Here is a 17,629-nt window from a genome sequence, read left to right on the forward strand (position 1 = left end):
CCCGCACCGAGAGCGAGCCCTGGGCTAACAGAGCAGCTCCCTTGTCCAAAGCATCTCGAGATGTCAAAGATCTCTTAAAATTCTGTTCAAATCACCCACCTCTGAGCTCCGGAAGCCCACACGGTCAGGGGGAGGTGGTTCACGCACTAGGGACAGAATTGACTCCTCGGGGGCCCAGACCAGGCTCCCTGGAGCCAAGGGTCCCCGCAGGGGCACAGCCGGGCCCCACGTGGAGGGCCCCCTGGATACCTGGGTGGTCCTCTCTCGAGACGTCTAAGAGCCGTGACCCCGTGAGGGTGAGTGAGGACAGGCGTCTTCTGCACACTGAGCCTCTCAGCCTCTATAAACGAGGTGCAGCTTGTCCTGCGACCCGTGACTCACTCGAGATCCTTAACTGAGAGACACAGATGAGAAAGGAGCAGACGTGTCTCTGGAGCCCCTCCCTGCCCGCACCGTCCCCGCTCGTCGTGGGGGCCAGAGGAAGCAGTGCCTGCCCAAGGTCGCTCAGCGTCCCCAGGCCCACGTGCCCTCCCCTCCGAGAACACAGAGGCTGCAGAGAGAACCCGCAGGAAGAGAACGCAGGTGGAATTCGGGTGCACGTCCTCAGCCAGACCTACGTCCACACGTGGCTTTAGCATCGGGCTGGCTCAGAACCCTTGAAAGAGACACCAGTCAAGTCTAGTGCAACATGGGGGCCCCGGCTCACCCTAGGAAAGCCAGGGCAGTTACTTCCAGTAAGGCCTCCCTCGGGCCGGGGGGCAAGGGCAGGGCCACCCGTGCGTCTCGTATCCCACCGCAGCGCCCCAGCATGCTGCAGCTGAACACAGCAGTGAGTTCACGGGCACCTGATGGCAACGTGATAGGACACACTGCGGTGACCCGATGGCGGGAAACGCGGTCGCAGCTTCTGCGTGTGGAGGGCACCGCGCACCGGACGTGAGTGGGCTTATGTCCACCGTCTCCTTCACACCCGATGCTGGACGCCGTGACGTCACCACACGGCCCCGTACGGCAGGCTGGGGCAAGATGAGACATCCGTCTGGGAAAGGCTGGACGCGGGGCGGCCACGCTCAAGTTCACACTGGACCCAGGGAGGCAGGGGCCTGAGAGCCTGGCTCTGAGGAGCTGCACCCCACCCCAAATCTCAACCTCGTGCTCCCCCTTCAGGAGAAGACTCTCAATGTTTCTGGCCAGGTGGCGCACAGACCCCAAGACGTGGGAAGTCTGATGTTTGTGAACTTTTCCGGTTCTGCAAACCCAAGTGCTGAAGGCCACGGAGCCCAGGGGACACGAGAACACCGTGTCCTTCTGCCAGCACTCCGGCTAACCACAGCTACAACGTGGCTGAAAGGAGCAAAATGCTCCAGGAACACAGCTGCTTGCAGAATCATCATCATTTCCACACAATTAAACCTTGTTCGCCACGAAAGCATCACTCGGAAGTGGCTCTGTTCTCGGCCCGGACCCAGGAACTCACAACGAGCCACGTAAAATTGATTACGAGTTAATTGCTCTGAGAGACGCTTAGCTTTGAACTACGAGCCGTCGCGGCAGGGGTAATTAAGAACAAGCCATGTTCAACAAACTCAATGAAAACCAAGACTTAAATGCTGAAATTGGCCGCTGGCCTGAATATAACAGGAAGGCGGTTCCAATCCGAAAGGCCATCGGCTGAGCACACGCCGTGCAGGAACGGGGCAGCGGGGCGGCGGTGAGGGCACCCAGGGCACATGACACCTCCCTCCAGTGCCCAGCGGGCTGCTCCAGCCGGCCTCTCCGGATCTAAGGCCGCTGGCAGCCTCCCTGCACCCAGGCTACATCCACAGTCCCTCCCTTCCTGTGACTACGCCCGTGGTCGCGATGCCCGCACATGAGTACCCTTAAGCCACATCCCTTCGGGTGTTTCTAAGCCGACAACGAAAATGCTGCACTGTGTGTTCACATACTTGGAAAGGGAGTGACTTCTGGCCGCTGCAGACAACAGCCTGCCACCTGTCCTTCTGTCCTTCTGCAAATACGGTCAACGTAAACCCTTTGTGCGAAGGAGACTTCGTGTGCCCACCGCCCAGGCCACGGGATGCCCCGATGATGCCCAGACGGAGAAGTGTTACTTCCAGGTGCGTGTGGGCGTTTCTGGAGGAGCTGGGCACCTGGACCGGAGGGCCTGGGGGGGGCGGGTGGGGAGGATAGGAGGAGAGTCGGCTCTCTGTGCAAGCTGGGACATCACGTCCTCCTGCCCCCAGACAGCAGGGCTCCTGGGTCCCGGGCACTCAGACTCAGCCCAGAGCACACAGCGGGCTCTGCTGGGTCAGCCCCCACAATCACATGACCCGACTCCAGTACCAAATGCCTCAGGTATGTCTGCACCCCACTGGCTTTGTCTCCCCAGAGAATCCAGTATGCTGCGGTGACCAGCCCCTCGCCAGCTACTTAAAACGGGACATTACTGAGCGCTGGATGTTCACATGGCTCCTTGTCTCCAGAACTTTCCGCGCAGAACATACCCAAACATAAGAGCATTTATGCCTTGTCTCGTCCATCACCCTACCACACCTCTCTGTACAAGATACAATGAATTTCTGGAGCTTTTATCATCATTTTTTTAAGATACAGAAGTTTTTTTTTTTTTTTTATATTGGCTGACTAAATGTAAATACATCAACATTTTTGATAAATAATTATTACATTGAAAGATTATGACGTTCTGGAAATACACCACTTGGAGTTTTTTTATTTATACTGATTTATAGCGCCTTATTTAAAAAGAGGCCTCGTTCCAACGTTTCAGGGCCCTGAGGCTTCTGCACCTTGGGGCAACCCACCCAGGTAAGACCACCCCTCTGACAGCAGAGGAGGTCAACTTTTTAAGAGTAAGGGGCTAGGCCGCGTCAGGCTCTGGGCTGATGGCTCAGAGCCTGGAGGCTGTTTCCGATTCTGTGTCTCCCTCTCTCTCTGCCCCTCCCCCGTTCATGCTCTGTCTCTCTCTGTCTCAAAAATAAATAAACATTAAAAAAAAAAAAAAAAAGAGTAAGGGGCTAGGAACGGTCAGGAAAGGTCGGAGAAAAGTCGGGGAAAGGTGACTTTGACTGCTCGGTCCCAAGTGCGAATCTGAAATCTGAAACCCAGGACTCTGACCCCGTTGAGTGGCCCATGGAGGGCTTGCACATCAGGGTCTGTGTGTCATGCTGGAAGATCTCGGCCCTCAGAAGGACAGGGTCTGGGTCACCCTCTCCGCCTTGACAGGATCCCTCCTGGTCACCTCTGACCACCCAGGCTGCCCCTGGCCCTCAGACCAGAAACAAGCTTCCCAATCCCCACGCTTTCCGGTCTTGGCTGAAACTTTCCTCGGCCCGCGAAAGGCCGTCTCTAGCTGCGTGTCCAGCACAGACCCTCCCCCGCCCACTCCCGGTGCGTTTCCCACAAAGCCCCCACCCTCCCTAGAAAGCACAGAATCACATGCCAATGAGCGAGTGAGCGGGAGAGAGCTCCTGCCTCCAAGGTCACACAGCCAGCCCGCAGCAAGGCCAGGCCGGCGCCCAGGGTCATCCTCTGGCTCCCCTGTCTGACACAGCCTCCTCTTGATAGCAAAACAGTGTTGGGGCTCCTGGGGGGGATCCTGGGGGGCTCAGTCGGTTGAGCGTCTGAGTGTTGATTCCAGCTCAGGTCACGATCTCAGGTTTCGTGGGATCAAGCCCCACGTTGGGCTCTGTGTTGACAGTGCAGATCAGAGCCTGCTTGGGATGCTCTCTCTGCCCCTTTCCCTCCCCTCCCCAGCATGCTCGCGCTCTCTCTCTCTCTCTGTCTCTCTCTCTCAAAATAAATAAACAAAAAAAAACGGTCTCTAGCACGGCCACCACTCTAAGGGTCCTCCAGGCCCTCCGCCTTCTGGAAGCTTCCCTAGGCTCCTCCCTTTTCAGTGCTGAAACTCTCCCAGGCCCAGAATTTGAGCACTTCTCAAGGCCAGGGCCAGAGCTCTGCTGCCCTGCCCAGACTTCCCACCGCACCCAGCCCAGGACAGCGCACACAGCCAAGCTTACTGGGGCCGACGGCCCTGAAGTCTGCAGAGGGGACCTCGTGCCCACACAGGCCAGGCTGGATGCTGGCCTGGCCTGTCTGGGACCACACACAAGCCCTTTCACCTATGAGCCCACTTTCCTCACCTAAACATCAGACAGAGACAACACACACACACACACACACACACACACACACACGGCTGCTGGGAGAGATTAATGAGGTCACAAGTGCCCGGTGCTCAGCAGGTACACAGCACAGATGAAGCCAACGCTGACGACTGGGAGCCGCTGGGCAAAACCAACACCTGAGGCGGGGGTAACCCCCGCCAAGCACTGGAACAAGCCTTTGGAAAACGGTCTTTTCTGAAAGGCCAGAGAAAGGTCAGGAAAAGCCACGGGAACCTGGATGGTCGAGGAGTGACTGAGGATGGATCCATGGGGACGATCTCACGGAGTGAGTGAGCGAGCGGGAACAGGGAAGGAGTGGGAGAATGAGGCCGGATCACGTGGCGTGAAGGAGTGAATGAATGAATGACAGGAATGAATGAGGCCGGATCATGTGGCATGAACGAGTGAATGAATGAATGACAGGAATGAATGAATGAGGCCAGATCACGTGGCGTGAACGAGTGAATGAATGAATGACAGGAATGAATGCATGAATGAGGCCGGATCACGTGGTGTGAACGAGTGAATGAATGAATGACAGGAATGAATGAATGAATGATTGAGGCCCGATCACATCGCATGAACGAGTGAATGAGGACAGATACTGGAGGAAGAAGGGAAAGAGAATGAACGAATGAATGAGAAATGGCCTCGGGTCCCCCAACAGCCCCGGTCTAGCCTCCACCAAAAGAGGGTTCTGTGCCAATGGCCAGAGCCCTGATCTCAGTGTGGGACACAAGTGGGGGCGGGCAGGGAGGGAGGAGGTGTCGGTGGCCCCGAAGGGTGAAAGGGTCCCGCTGCAGGCAGGTCTGAGGCCTGCCGTGTCCCCCCCACCCCCACAGCTGCTCCTGAGGTCAAAGCACATCTGTGCAGCCGCTGCGCTCTCTGAAGGAGGCGGCGGGACCAGCTGTCGCCCCCGGGTCGCAGCTCGGGGAGCCGGCCATTCAGGAGCCACGCGGACGGGACACGGCCCCCCCCCCCCCCCCCGACTGTCGGAGTTCCGGAGGGTCCTTGCTGCGTTCCGCTTCTGGCCGCCCACACGCTTAGGGCGCGCCACCGGCCCCTGGACCGTCTGGGGGCCCTGATCCCACGCGGGAAGGAGCGCTCCCATCTGGACACGAGAGGCTACACGCGGCAGCTCTGGGCGCCACCTCCCAGCGAGCGCCACTCTGTCCCAGCTGTGCACCAAACGTGGAGGACGGGAGCGGGTGACACGTTCCCCTCGCGAAGTATCAACAGCGAGACTGAGTGACGGCTGAGGGTCCGTGGGCAGGGGGAGGAAGGGTGGGACCGCGGCGGCCAGGGCTCCTTGGCACGGCCCCCTCCCTGCCGCCCACACCTGCCATTCTCTGCGACAGAACTTGTAACAGAGGGTCCTGCAGCGTTTCCAGCAACAGTCACCCAAACGCACTCCCCCACACCAGCGGCAGAAGTCACACTCGCCACGTGCACACACAACACGCTCATCGGGGACATCCATCCACACCCCACCTCAGCAGAGCCAACCTGAACCCCCGGCCTGTGCTCCCCTAACCCGCCAGAGAGCTCCGCACAACGGAAACCTGAGCACGCCTTCCTGGACCCCCCAACGCCCTCACGGCACCCCACAGCCACCTGGCGGCTGCTGAGCCCCGGGCCGGCACCCCCCACCCCCACCCAGAGAGGGGCCACAGCCTGCTGGGGTCTCCAGGCCCGCACGCCCCTGCGGGGAGGCCTTCAGAACACGCGGGCCCAGGCCAGCCCCCCCACCTCCCAGGTGCTCAGTGAACGCGCAGACCTGGCAGAGACCCCCACACGGACAGGGACGCGGTTTCTGTCGGATCAGTAGGCACAGAGACACTTCCGCTCAGTGGCCGTGTCAGCACGCGTGGCTTTTTGGGAAGATCCGATGTGCTTACGTCCCTAAACCACAATAAAATTCCTGGTGGATCAAGCCTTCCATCACTGAAAGAAAAACAAGCCACAGGCAATGTGGGAAGGTTCTAGAAAAGATCACGAGTGTGTTTGCTTATGGTCTTGGAAGTCTGGAAGGCGTTCTGAGAAGAACATCAGAAGCCATCAAGGAAGGAGAGGAAATCTGCCAACGTAAAACCTACAGCTTCCCATCGACGGGCGAACAAAGCCTGGTCCGTCCAGTAGAATATTAATATTTCAGCCTTGAAGACAGAGGGGAGACTCTAACACGCACCGAGTACCCACTGCCATGAGTTTGCGGGAAACGAAAGGCAGAAACCAGGCGGAGGCAGCGCAATCCCTTCCCCTGGAGGGTCCCCTGCACGCGGGCCGTGTGGGCCCCTGGCGGAGACGAGGCTCCGGGGACAGCGGATCATGAAAGGGTGAGCAGGCGCCTCCGGAGCGGCAGCCGCAGTGACCAGAGGTGCCATTTCCCGGTGGACGTGCCAGGCGGGAAGCCACAGGCGTGGGCACCGCATGCAGAGCTGGGCCACTGGAAGGCGGGTGCCTCCTCCCACACCTTCCAAACGCGAAGCCGGCTCCATTTGACCCAAGGGCACAGACACCTGACGGGAATCAGGTGGGGCTATGGGGGCAGCAAAGACCGTGTCCCAGGGAGGCGCCAGCGCAGGCCTCCCTGCTTCCCTCTGTCCCTCTCTGCGTCGGAGAACACGTCTTCCCACTGAGCTGTGGCCCCAGCTGCACTCAGCATCTGCTCCGGCACCCCCTTCCTCCACCCCTGCTGCTGCCTCCGCCTGCCCACACTGTTCCCAACACTCGAATGCCCTCCCCACTCTCTTCTGCCCATCCTCGAAGACCGGGCTCAAGGGTCGCTGGTTCTGGTAAGTGAGCCCCCCGAAAGTACAGGGAGAATGGGGTCCTTTCCTCCTCTGTGAGCCCACAGCGTTGAGGCACAGGGCAGCCTCCTCCCAGAAAGGTCCCCACTGGGATGAGCCCGCAGCAGGAGGGAGGCACAGCTGCGGGCAGGGTCCTGACGGCGCACGGCCACGCACCACACAGCGCCTCGACCGGGGCTCCCCACGGTTGGTCGCAGGTGGTGGGACCCAGGGCAAGTGGCTTCGCCCTCGGCTGGAGCACAGGTGACCCCATCACTGACTCTCACGGGGCAGCTGTGCGGGTCGGGACAGACCCAGGGCCCTGATGCAGAGCGCAGCATCACCTAAAGTTACACTGAGATACCCGAGGCTTTCTCGCTGCAGAAGCCGCGCGCGTGCACGACTGTCTCGGGAAGACTGGTGCTGCCCCAAGGAACCCACGTGACCTCCAGTCAGTCACCCGGCTCCTCTGGGCCTCAATGTTCCCGCCTTTACAAACGGGAGCGGGGAAGCTGGCCAGGCCCCCACGGGGTCCCCCTGGAGATGAGGACAAGTGTGGGTGACCACAGTCCTCTCGGCCACCTGCCCTTCACCCCGGCCTCTCCCTACAACCCCCGCTCTGACCCCAGCCAGCTGGTGAATTCCTCACACCCCAGCTGGCAGGCAATTCACCCATGTTTAGTGACCGCGGCTCAAGAATGCAGCGGAGTCAGGACCCGAGGCGCCCACTGGGTCTCAAAGCCAGCGCCTGCCCCCTTCCTGGGGCCACGTCGCCCCCTGGGGGTGGGGGGCAGAGGTGCAGTGGGCCCGCTCACCGCCAGGGGGCATCTTGCGGAGCGGCCCTCCGGGACTCGGTGCTGAAGGAATGGCCCCAGTCCCTGCCCCTGGGCAACAGGCTGTCCCACCCCTCTCTGGGCCCCCACGCCCTCGCCCATGGAACGGGTACTGGCGACAGAAGACATCGGGCAGCTCAAACCCATCGTCCACGGGCCTCGTCAGGTGGCATCAGCAGGAGAGCCGGTTGGGTGGGGAGAACAGGAACAGGAGGGTCTGCGGCATTCTGGGAACGGCACACGGCCAAATGCTAGAAGATTCAAAGCGTTGTGGCACCCAACCACCAAGACCACAGACAGACCGCCACATGTCCACAGCTGGGTGACAGACGGGCCGGACTCTAACCGCTCTGTGCTCACAAGCCTGGGCAGCTCTTCTCAGCAAAGACTCCACAGAGACCCCAAAGCTGTGCCTTGTTCTCCTTCTGGAACCACACGACTCCCCATCAGCTGGACTAATTCTGGGCACGAGGGAAAGAACTCTTCTCTTTCCCTGGGGGGGGGGTTACTGAGCTGGGGGGTACCATCACACGGAGACAGGCCGGCCCACCGCAGCACTGTCCTGGGGGGGTGCAAGCCCAGCTTCTCCCAGTCCTAGCTGGGGGCTCTGAGCAGCCTGCCTAACCTCTCTGTGCCTCTACGCCTCATCAGAGGCCCCAGCAGTGACGCCGGCCAGCGCTGTTCTAACGAGACGGTGCCCATGAGGCCCGAGGTCCAGGGACTAGCTCGGAACAGGTCACGTGAACCAAGCTCCAGTCCTCAAGGTCTCCTCTGCCCGGAGCTGGAGGCTTTATGCAAGACGAAAACCAAATTCGTTGCATGTTCAAGCCATTAAGCTCCTCCTGAGATGAGGCCCTGCGTTCTCCAAAATGCTAATTTTGTTTTTTTTGTGTTGCCTGAAAGGGAAGCAGCACGCCCTGAAGCCAGAGCCAGGCCAGACGGGAGAGAAGGGCCAGGCAGAGGCCATGCCTCGGCCGCAGCGTGTTTTTCTCATCACCTGGGAACCCGAGCCAATCTGTGGAAAAACAGACCGCAGAGATGCGCGGGCGGGAGGCAGAGGGACAGCGGCAGGTAGCAGGAGACAGCCGCTCAGGCCAGCGGTGCGGCGCTCCAGCCAGAGGCCCGTTCTAATTAGAGCTGCAGAGAGCAGGGCCAGCCAGGAAGACCGCCCCAGGGTGAGATGCCCTCGCCACTCGTGGGGCGGGCAGCTCCAGCAACAAGGCCCCCGCCGAGGCCCGAAGCACCACACACACACACACACACACACACACACACACACACACACACGCACACACACACACACGGGGCCTCCTCATTGCCACGCTTCCCGACTCCCAGGGGCACGGTGGTGCTCGACTGAACCCGGGGGCTCCCACCTCCCTCCCTCAGGCCTGGGATGCACCCTCGGGGCCAGGCCGCGGTTCATGGCCCTTCCCAGGGCTGTGGAGCGCCCCACGGGCTGCCCTCTAAGCCCGCCTGTGTCCCTGAGCAGAGTACGTGCCCCCAGCACCCCCAGGAAGGACAAAGGATCTGACTTTGCTCACCGTACCTGATACCAAGCAAGGAGCCTGCACCTGCCCCCTGCCCCCAGGACCCTCACCTGGAGTAACTCAGTTTAGCAGAGGGGCTGTGGAGGGGCGTGAAGATACCAGCTCCAGCCCCGGCTCGGACACCTACTGTGACCTGGAGCGAAGGACAAAGGCCCTCCCCTCACTGGGCCTCGAAACCATCTGTACACTGAGGTTGGGAGATGAGCTGGTCACCCACAGCCCTTCCTGCTGCATCCGGAGGCCCAGAGCAGCCAGCTGACCCACCTCAGGCCCAGGATGGAGCAGAGCATGACCTTGTGGAGTGGCCACGGACTGAGCACTGGGAGGGAGTGAGGCCGGGCTGTGGGGCTCGTGTGGGCATCTGGGCCAGCATCAGAGCAGCAAGGCCGTGGGCAGGGAGAAGCCCAGTGACGTAGTCTGCCCTCCACACAGCCAAAGGGCTGCCGGAAAGAGGATGACGACGGTGACTAGGATGGGGAGGGGGAGGAGGGTGGGGGTGATGGTGGCGGTGTGGGTGACGATGACAGGGACGATGACATTGGGGATGACGACACAACACGGGAGGACACTCCCATGGACATTACTACAATCCACCGTCACTGCAACCCTCGAAGTGGGTTTTATTCCTCCCATTTGTCACTTTTGACACGTTTGAGGAAACGGAGTCCCCGAGAAGGTCGTCACGCAACTTCAAGACATGATTCAACTGTCTCCTTCCAAAAGACATTTTAACACACATGGGATTCTGCAGCGTGAACATGTGCATGTGTGCATGTGTGAGTATGCCTGTGTCTGTACACGTGTGTGAGTCGAGGTGTGTATGTGCTTAAGAAATCTCTGAGCTGCCACCGTGTTCAGGGGTCTTCTGGTCCTCCCTCTGGCTCCCCAGATCCCCCACTTCCAGTTCACCCAGGATACCTGCGGACCCCCCCAATGACCACGTCTAGATCACCCACCCTCCAGTGTTCCTTCCTCCTGCAGGTGTATGTGACCTGTCGTCAGAGGAGTGAGGGAGGGGGAGCATGGCCTCGGAGCCCCCAAGACTCAGGAGTCCTGGCTCTGCCGTGACGAGTGTGGGGCCCTGGTCAAAAGACACCCCCTTTTTATGCACGGAGGGGGTACCCGAGGCAGGGGCCCAGAGAGAGCCTTCGATGGACGCTCTCTCCTAGGAGACAGGTGGCGGTTTGGGGGTTAGGACCCTTCCCCCATGGCTATGTGGCATCACCTTCTTTTCAAGAAAAGATTTTGAACAAAATGGTCACGTCTTCGCAGGCACAAGTATCTGCACACAGACTGAAGGACATATGCCGTGGTTAACCGACAAGGGCAAAACCACCCAGCCCGTGACCACAGAGTTACTGGTCTCACACCTGAGCTGGGGGCGGGTCTTTCAGCACAAAGGTGCGCTCGCCCCCAGCGGATTCACCCCTGGGGATTCACGCGGGAGGCAGCCTCTGAGTCGGACGCGCATCTGGAAAGAATGGGCCCCAAACCACAGCCCAAGCTGCTGAGCCCGCCTTCTCCTGAACTGGAAAAAGCCAAGTATTTGCATGTCACACAGGGGACATCAAGGGAAAGGTCAAGAGACGAGTCTCTGGCCGCCAGCTCCCCCGGAGGCCACTTCCTGAACCGTCAGCCTGTTCCTTCAGAGGCCAGAAAGAGGAGCCCCCCCAGGGTTTCAATATGGAAAGTGAGTTTTCCTGAGGGCAAAACAAAGATCTGAACCACAGACACACCCCCTGACAGAAAGCTCTCTTCCTAAGCCAGCCTCGCAAAGAGGAATTTTCAATCCAACCATCTGCTTCCTGCACTTTTGTCCACCTGGCTCCCAGATCTGGAAAAGTCCGAGGCGGTAGGAACTGCACGAGTCTGGAAAGTCAGGGCCAAGGGCACAGGACCCCGGCACAGACATTTCCTGGACACACGTGGCCAGAGACACCACTTGGATCAAGGCGTCCTCGGGCCACACAGGCCCCCGGCCAGCCAGTGCCTGGGAGCGGGGAAGGAGCCACCAAAGGGTGTGGAGGGCGTGGCTTGAACACAAGTGCCCCCCAAGGGGCACCCGGGCTCCACAGAAGGGGGGACTTGAAGCTCCGTGGGGCCAGAAGGGAAGCTGAGTGTGGGGCTCCTCACAAAGTTACACAGGGAAGGACTATCTGCCCCGCGAGCCACCTCTGAGTTTGCAACCAAAAGACCCAGACGCCCGTGTTCACGGGAGCATTTTGCTCGACTACCAAGAGGTGGGAGCAGCCCCAGCGTCTGTCAGCGGAGAAGCAGATAAACACATGGTGCCCCCCCTGCAACGGTGAGAACCCCCACCCTCAGAAAGAAATGAGGACTGACCCGGGGCACCCCGAGGGTGCGAGCCGACACAAGAGGACAGATGCGGTGTGACTGTTCCGGGGATCTGTGAAGCCGCACTTGGGGGAGGTCAGGTGGGTGCCGTTGACGAGACCGCACCTCGGCCTCGCGGGAGCCCGTCTGCAGCCTCCCTGCCTCGGCCAGGCCAGGCCAGGCGAGTGTTCTGGGAGGATCCCTGGGAGGGGACGATCCCGTGAGTCCTGGGACAGTCCCGAGATTCCGGCCACACGCCAAGCACCCCTCTGTGCCCTGTGACGCCAGCACGGCAGTGTCCGGAGCACAGGGGGCACCCGGCCGGTCTGGGCCGCCACAACCGAGCTTTCCTGCCCCAGACCTCCTCCGCCCGGCTGCGCCCTACCTGGGGACAGTCACCCCATGCTACACGTTGGGGCCTCCCCGGACGACCGTCGCAGCACAGCCTCCAAACTTGCGGGCGTCTGCGTTCCCTTGACGGACACTTCGGGGGAGGCCGGCCCCGCGAGGCAGGACCTCGTCCTCTGCTCCGCCGCCCCCAGCACCTGCGCGCAGCCCAGCACACGCTCTGCAATCGCGCCCTGACCTCCGTGGAGCCGGACACACAAACTCGGGGTGACCTCCGTCTGTTCGCCTCTTTCACCGACAACTTTATCAGGTCAGGGGCCGAACGACGGGTGACAGCTGGGTGCCCGCGCTCAGATGAAGTCGACTTCGGCGGCAGCCAGGGCACGCTGCTCACACCGTTACCTCCTGCTGTCACCCTCACGCGGCCCGGGGATGCCACGCCCTCAGCCCCACCCACCACCCTCAGCCCCACCCACCACCGGTCACGAAGGCGCCAGGCCCGCGCTGCTCTTGCGTCCGGAAACACACTAGCAAGGAGAAGCTCCTGGGGGTGGCCGTCACCGCCACCGCGGCCGCGGCCGTTCCCACAGGGGCTTAATGCGGACCAGACCCGGACACCGAGGCCCAGAGGCCCAGAGAACAAAACCAACCTTCCGTGTGAGCTGGGTTTTGGAGGACAGCCCAAATCACGGCGCCCCAGAACTCCCGCCCCACACTCGGGGACGGGCCCGACCCGGTGACGACGGGGCCAACGGCTGCAGCATACAGGTCAGGGGCACACGCCGGCCGGGCTCCGGCATCGAGGTCCGCCCCGCACCGCCCGGCAGCTCCGTGCCCACAGCGTCTTCTCTACCCAGAGCGGCGCCTCCTCCCCCGAGCTGGCCGCAAAGTGCCAGGACCCCGATGGACCCAGGCACGGTCCATCCCTTCCCTAAGGGCTGAAACCGGGTAAAGAATGGATGGTGGGGGCGCGTGGGTGGCTCAGTGGGTTAAGCGTCCGACTTCCGCTCAGGTCACGATCTCGCAGTCCGTGAGTTCGAGCCCCGCGTCCGGCTCTGTGCTGATATCTCAGAGCCTGGAGCCTGCTTCCGATTCTGTGTCTCCCTCTCTCTCTGACCCTGCCCCGTTCATGCTCTGACTCTCTCTGTCTCAAAAATAAACAAACGTTAAAAAAATTTTTTTTTAAAAAAAAGAATGGACGGTGGTCTATGTGGCCGCTGTGGGGAACGTCTGACCTTCTGCCTGAGGGTGCGGAGTCTGTCCACAGAGACGAGCCAGGGTCCTGGGGCCATCTCCAGACGGCTCACCTTTCACTCTGGACCCCTGGCACCTTCTGAATTTCGACCCGTGTGAACGCACCATCCAGTCAGAGCCCGGGTTTAAATCTGGACTGAGTTCTTGATGTTTACATTCAAGTTAATAAAGCTACAACTCGGAGTCATCTGGTCCCACCTGGTGACCGAGGACCTACCTGCCAGGTGGACACCTCCACGAAGGCTGAGAACAGGGGACTGTCTCCAGTTCTCGAGGCCAGGAGCCCAGAATCAGCAGCAGCAGCAGTCACAGGGCTTCTCTTCGGAGCAATCCCCCCCATGCTCCCCTCTTGCAAGGACACAAGCCTGTATTTAGGGCCTGTGGAGGGTGAATCCCAGACCACCTCTCCGTGTCAAAACCCTCCTGGGGCGTGAGCCCAGCTGGGGGGCCCACGTGGAGAACTGGCCTCCCGCCCTGCCCGTCACGCCCCCACGTGCTTCTGACGGGTGGACATCTCAAATGCCCCCGAGACACTCCCGGGACACGGCGCCAGCCAGGCCTCACCTCGGAGACTCCGGGAGCGCCCAAGGCATGGGCAGGCCTTCCCTGCGGCCTTCCTGGGTGACCAGCCTGTGCCGTGTTGCCAAAAGCCCTGGAAAACGCACCGGCACCTACGGAGACCCTACGCCCCATCTCTCTGGCCCAGCTCCTCTGTGGGGGGCCCATCCTGCGTAAACACCTCTCCTTCCTGTCCACCGGGGCACGATGGCATCCAAGAACCGCAAGCCTCCCAATGACCCTCTCTCTCCCCGCACGGTGCGGCGCTCAGCAGATGTTAACCATCCCAGACGCTCACGCGGAAGGACCCACGAGCGTCACAGAATGAGGCTGCGAGAGGACGTTCTCTTCTTATTTTGTGGGTGTGCGTGTTGTTTAGATTCTGTATAGAACTGTCATCAGAACACTAGGTTATCGACCAAAAAACATAATGCACCAAAAATGGAAAAAAAAGAGAATTAAAACACTGCACAGCCTTTCATCTACCCCGAGGAGCTTAGCTCGAAGGAAGAAACAGACACAGAGGAGAAGGAAGTTATAGCAACTCCACAGAAATCCATACAATGAGCCCTGAAAAAGGCTTTACTGACAAAGAGGGATGTCCGTGACCTCGTAAGCATGACAAACTCGTGGAATGTGATCCCATTTTGTGACAACACGGAATTAGAGTGCACACTTCAAGTAAACCCTCAAGGATCACCCCAAAACGCTCCCAGTCCGATTTTCCCAACTATGTGTAGGACCTTAATTCCCAAGCATGGCACCCAGTCCGTCACAGCTGCCGGGTGCCCGTCCCTGGACAGACCCCACCCACGGCCATTCCTGCGGCCCTTCTAGACCATGTGACTGACATCAGCACCTGGTCAGTCACGTTCCTGGACCCCCGAACCCTGCCTGCCAGTCCCATCTCCCCACCAGGCAGTGAGCTCAGCCCAACAAGGCAGATCCTTGTAGAAGTTGCTGGAAGACTAGGCCCCCAGTGGTCAGAGCGAGGAGACCCACAGTGTCTCTTGACGACAAAGTCACATGGAACCCGCAGATCCTAACCTGGTATGCAGAAGGACAGCAGGTGCACAGAGCACATTATTTCTGGAAGCCGCCCATGTTCTGTGAGCACATGCTTCCAAAAGTGTGCTCTGTGACCGGGTCCCTGGGGTTCAGGGCTGGTGGTGACCAGCAAGGCCTCCCTGGAGGGGTGTCAATCCCAGCCCCGCCCCTCCCAGGTTCCTACCTTCTCTCATTGTCGTCCAGGTGAGCAAACAGCACGTTCTTGGAGATGGCCTTGGCCAGCGCGGTCATGGTCTTGTAGTCCTTGGGAATAACCTGCAGGGGAAGCCAGCGGAAGTCAGACTTCCGGGCACCCCTGAGGGTCAGGGCTCGGGGCCCGGCCCCTCCCAGCACCTGAGGGACCCTGAGAAACCATGACGTGGCTGGACACAGAACGGTCCGGCCTTCAGCGTGTTACTGCTGAAGGACCGCAAAGACAGACAGCCCGGAGTGTGATCCCGGAATGGGATGTGTATGTCACCATCGCTATAAGCAGCTGGAACCAACATGACGAAAGAAAGGGAGGACGAGAAAACACGGTGATCTGAGAGGTGGCCTAAGAACCTGGAGGACTTGGGGCCTTGGTGGACTGGCCCTGGCGGGCCTTAGGGACCCCTAGAGGATGCTACAAGAACTCCAGTCCCTTGGATTATCAGTTCTGTTTTATTTCAGTGGCTTTGTTTTTAAGGCAATAAAACACTTGCGTAAATATTTGAAGACTGAAAAAAAAAAACACAACTTGAGCCAAGTTTGGAGCCACACCCAAGGCTGACCTTCACCCTCCGAGGCGGTGATGGGCGGGCCTTGTAAGGGGGGCTCTGCCGATAACTGAGCCCGATGATGGGCGGGCCTTATAAGGGGTGGGGGCTCAGGACCCTGCTGATAACTGGGTGTGGTGATGGGGGGGGTGCCTAGTAAGGGGGGGCTCAGGACCCTCGGCATGGCTATGGGGGCCTAGTAAGGGGGGCTCAGCCCCTGCCAGTAACTGGGCCGGGGAAGCGTCCACCAGAGCAGACCTGCCTGGTCACAGCTCCCAGTAAGCACATGCCCAAGAGCTCCATCACCGACCGAACAGCACAAAGTGCCTGCATCTCACATTATAAGCATCTCAAACGCCAAGATTTCTCCCTCAAAATAAAAGACACCGGTGGGAGGGCTATTTGGGCCGTAACGTGACCCCCCTTGGAGCTCAGCTGCCAGAAAGCTCTGCCAGGCTGGGGGGTGGCATTAGGCCCCAGCACATGTGCGCATTACATTTAATACCATGGGTCTTCACCCAGGGACTCTGAGAGACAGGACTCAAGCCCTAGAGATTTACTCTTTAAAAATAAGCCTTTTATTTTAGAATAGTTCAGACTTGGGGCGCCTGGGTGGCTCGGCCGGTTAAGCGTCCGACTTCGGCTCAGGTCGTGATCTCGCGGTCTGTGGGTTTGAGCCCCGCGTCGGGCTCTGAGCTGACGGCTCGGAGCCTGGAGCCTGCTTCGGATTCTGTGTCTCCCTCTCTCTCTGCCCCTCCCCTGCTCATGCTTTGTCTCTTTCTCAAAAATAAATAAAACATTAAAAAAAAATTTAGAATAGTTCAGACTTATGGGAAAAGTTGCCAAAGGCAGTGCCCGTACCCTGCAGCCACTTGGCCCCACTGCTGGCACCTGACCTTACTCGGGAACACACCACAGCCACGGAACCAGCCACGGAACCAGCCACGGTGCGTGCTGGCAACACGTCCTCAGTTTCACCCGAGCCGCTCACCCTGTCCCTGGGCCTCACCCAGGTCACGTTCAGTGACTGCACCCTGAGCCCCCCGCTCTGGACAGTTGCTTAGGGCGCCCTTGGTTTGATGACCTGGACGGGTCTGAGGGGTGCTGGCCAGTTACTTTGCAGAATGTCCATCCACCTGGGTTTGTCTGGGATCTTCTCGAGGTGGTAGGGGGTTGCTGGGGGGGGGGGGGGGCGGAGACCACAGAAGTGAAGTGCCCTGGGGGTTTTATTTAAAAATTTTTTTTTTCAACGTTTATTTATTTTTGGGACAGAGAGAGACAGCATGAACGGGGGAGGGGCAGAGAGAGAGGGAGACACAGAATCAGAAACAGGCTCCAGGCTCTGAGCCATCAGCCCAGAGCCTGACGCGGGGCTCGAACTCACGGACCACAAGATCGTGACCGGGCTGAAGTCGGACGCTTAACCGACTGCGCCACCCAGGCGCCCCCCCCTGGGGGTTTTAAACGACACTTTCGGTGGTTTCTCATCCCTGATGGTGGGCATGTAACGGGGCCAGAGTCTCAGTGCAGGGGGACGGAACGTTCTGGAGACAGACGGTGGGGATGGCCGCTCAGCAGCGTGAACGTGCTCAGTGGCCCCGGGACCCAGCTGCCCCCAAAACCCATGTGTTGAAGCCCAGACACCAGTGCGTGGTGTCTGGAAGTGGCCCTGAGAGATCAGCGCCCTCCTGGCAAGAGACCCCGAGAGCCCACTCTCCCTTCCCCTGGATGCCCGAGGACACAGGAGGCCGAGCGGCTCCCACCAAGAACCAGCCAGCACCTGCTCCCGGACGTCCAGCCTCCAGACCGTGAGCAAGCGTCTTTGCCCCAGCTACGCAGGCTCACAGAGACAATAAGCTACGTTGTGTGTATTTGCCTGATTAGATTTTCTAAAAGGCCCAAAACTAAAAATACCAAGAAAAGAAAGTAAAACTGAGGCTAGAAACACACAAGATGGAAACGACAGAGCCCACG

General features: G+C 59.8%; 1 protein-coding gene across 2 annotated transcripts in view; it reads right to left on the bottom strand.

The window, feature by feature from the left end:
- Positions 1–17,629, bottom strand: part of PRKAR1B (protein kinase cAMP-dependent type I regulatory subunit beta) — a 103,407-nt gene that overhangs the window by 67,092 nt on the left and 18,686 nt on the right. For both annotated transcript variants that reach the window (XM_086691830.1, XM_086691829.1), the window contains exon 4: positions 15,082–15,173. In XM_086691830.1, the coding sequence (XP_086547956.1) occupies positions 15,082–15,173 (92 nt within the window). The remainder of the gene's footprint in view (positions 1–15,081; positions 15,174–17,629) is intronic.

This window comes from Puma concolor, chromosome E3 (assembly GCF_028749965.1).
Source record: "Puma concolor isolate L17-30 chromosome E3, mPumCon1.1.hap2, whole genome shotgun sequence".
Taxonomy (NCBI): Eukaryota; Metazoa; Chordata; class Mammalia; order Carnivora; family Felidae; genus Puma; species Puma concolor.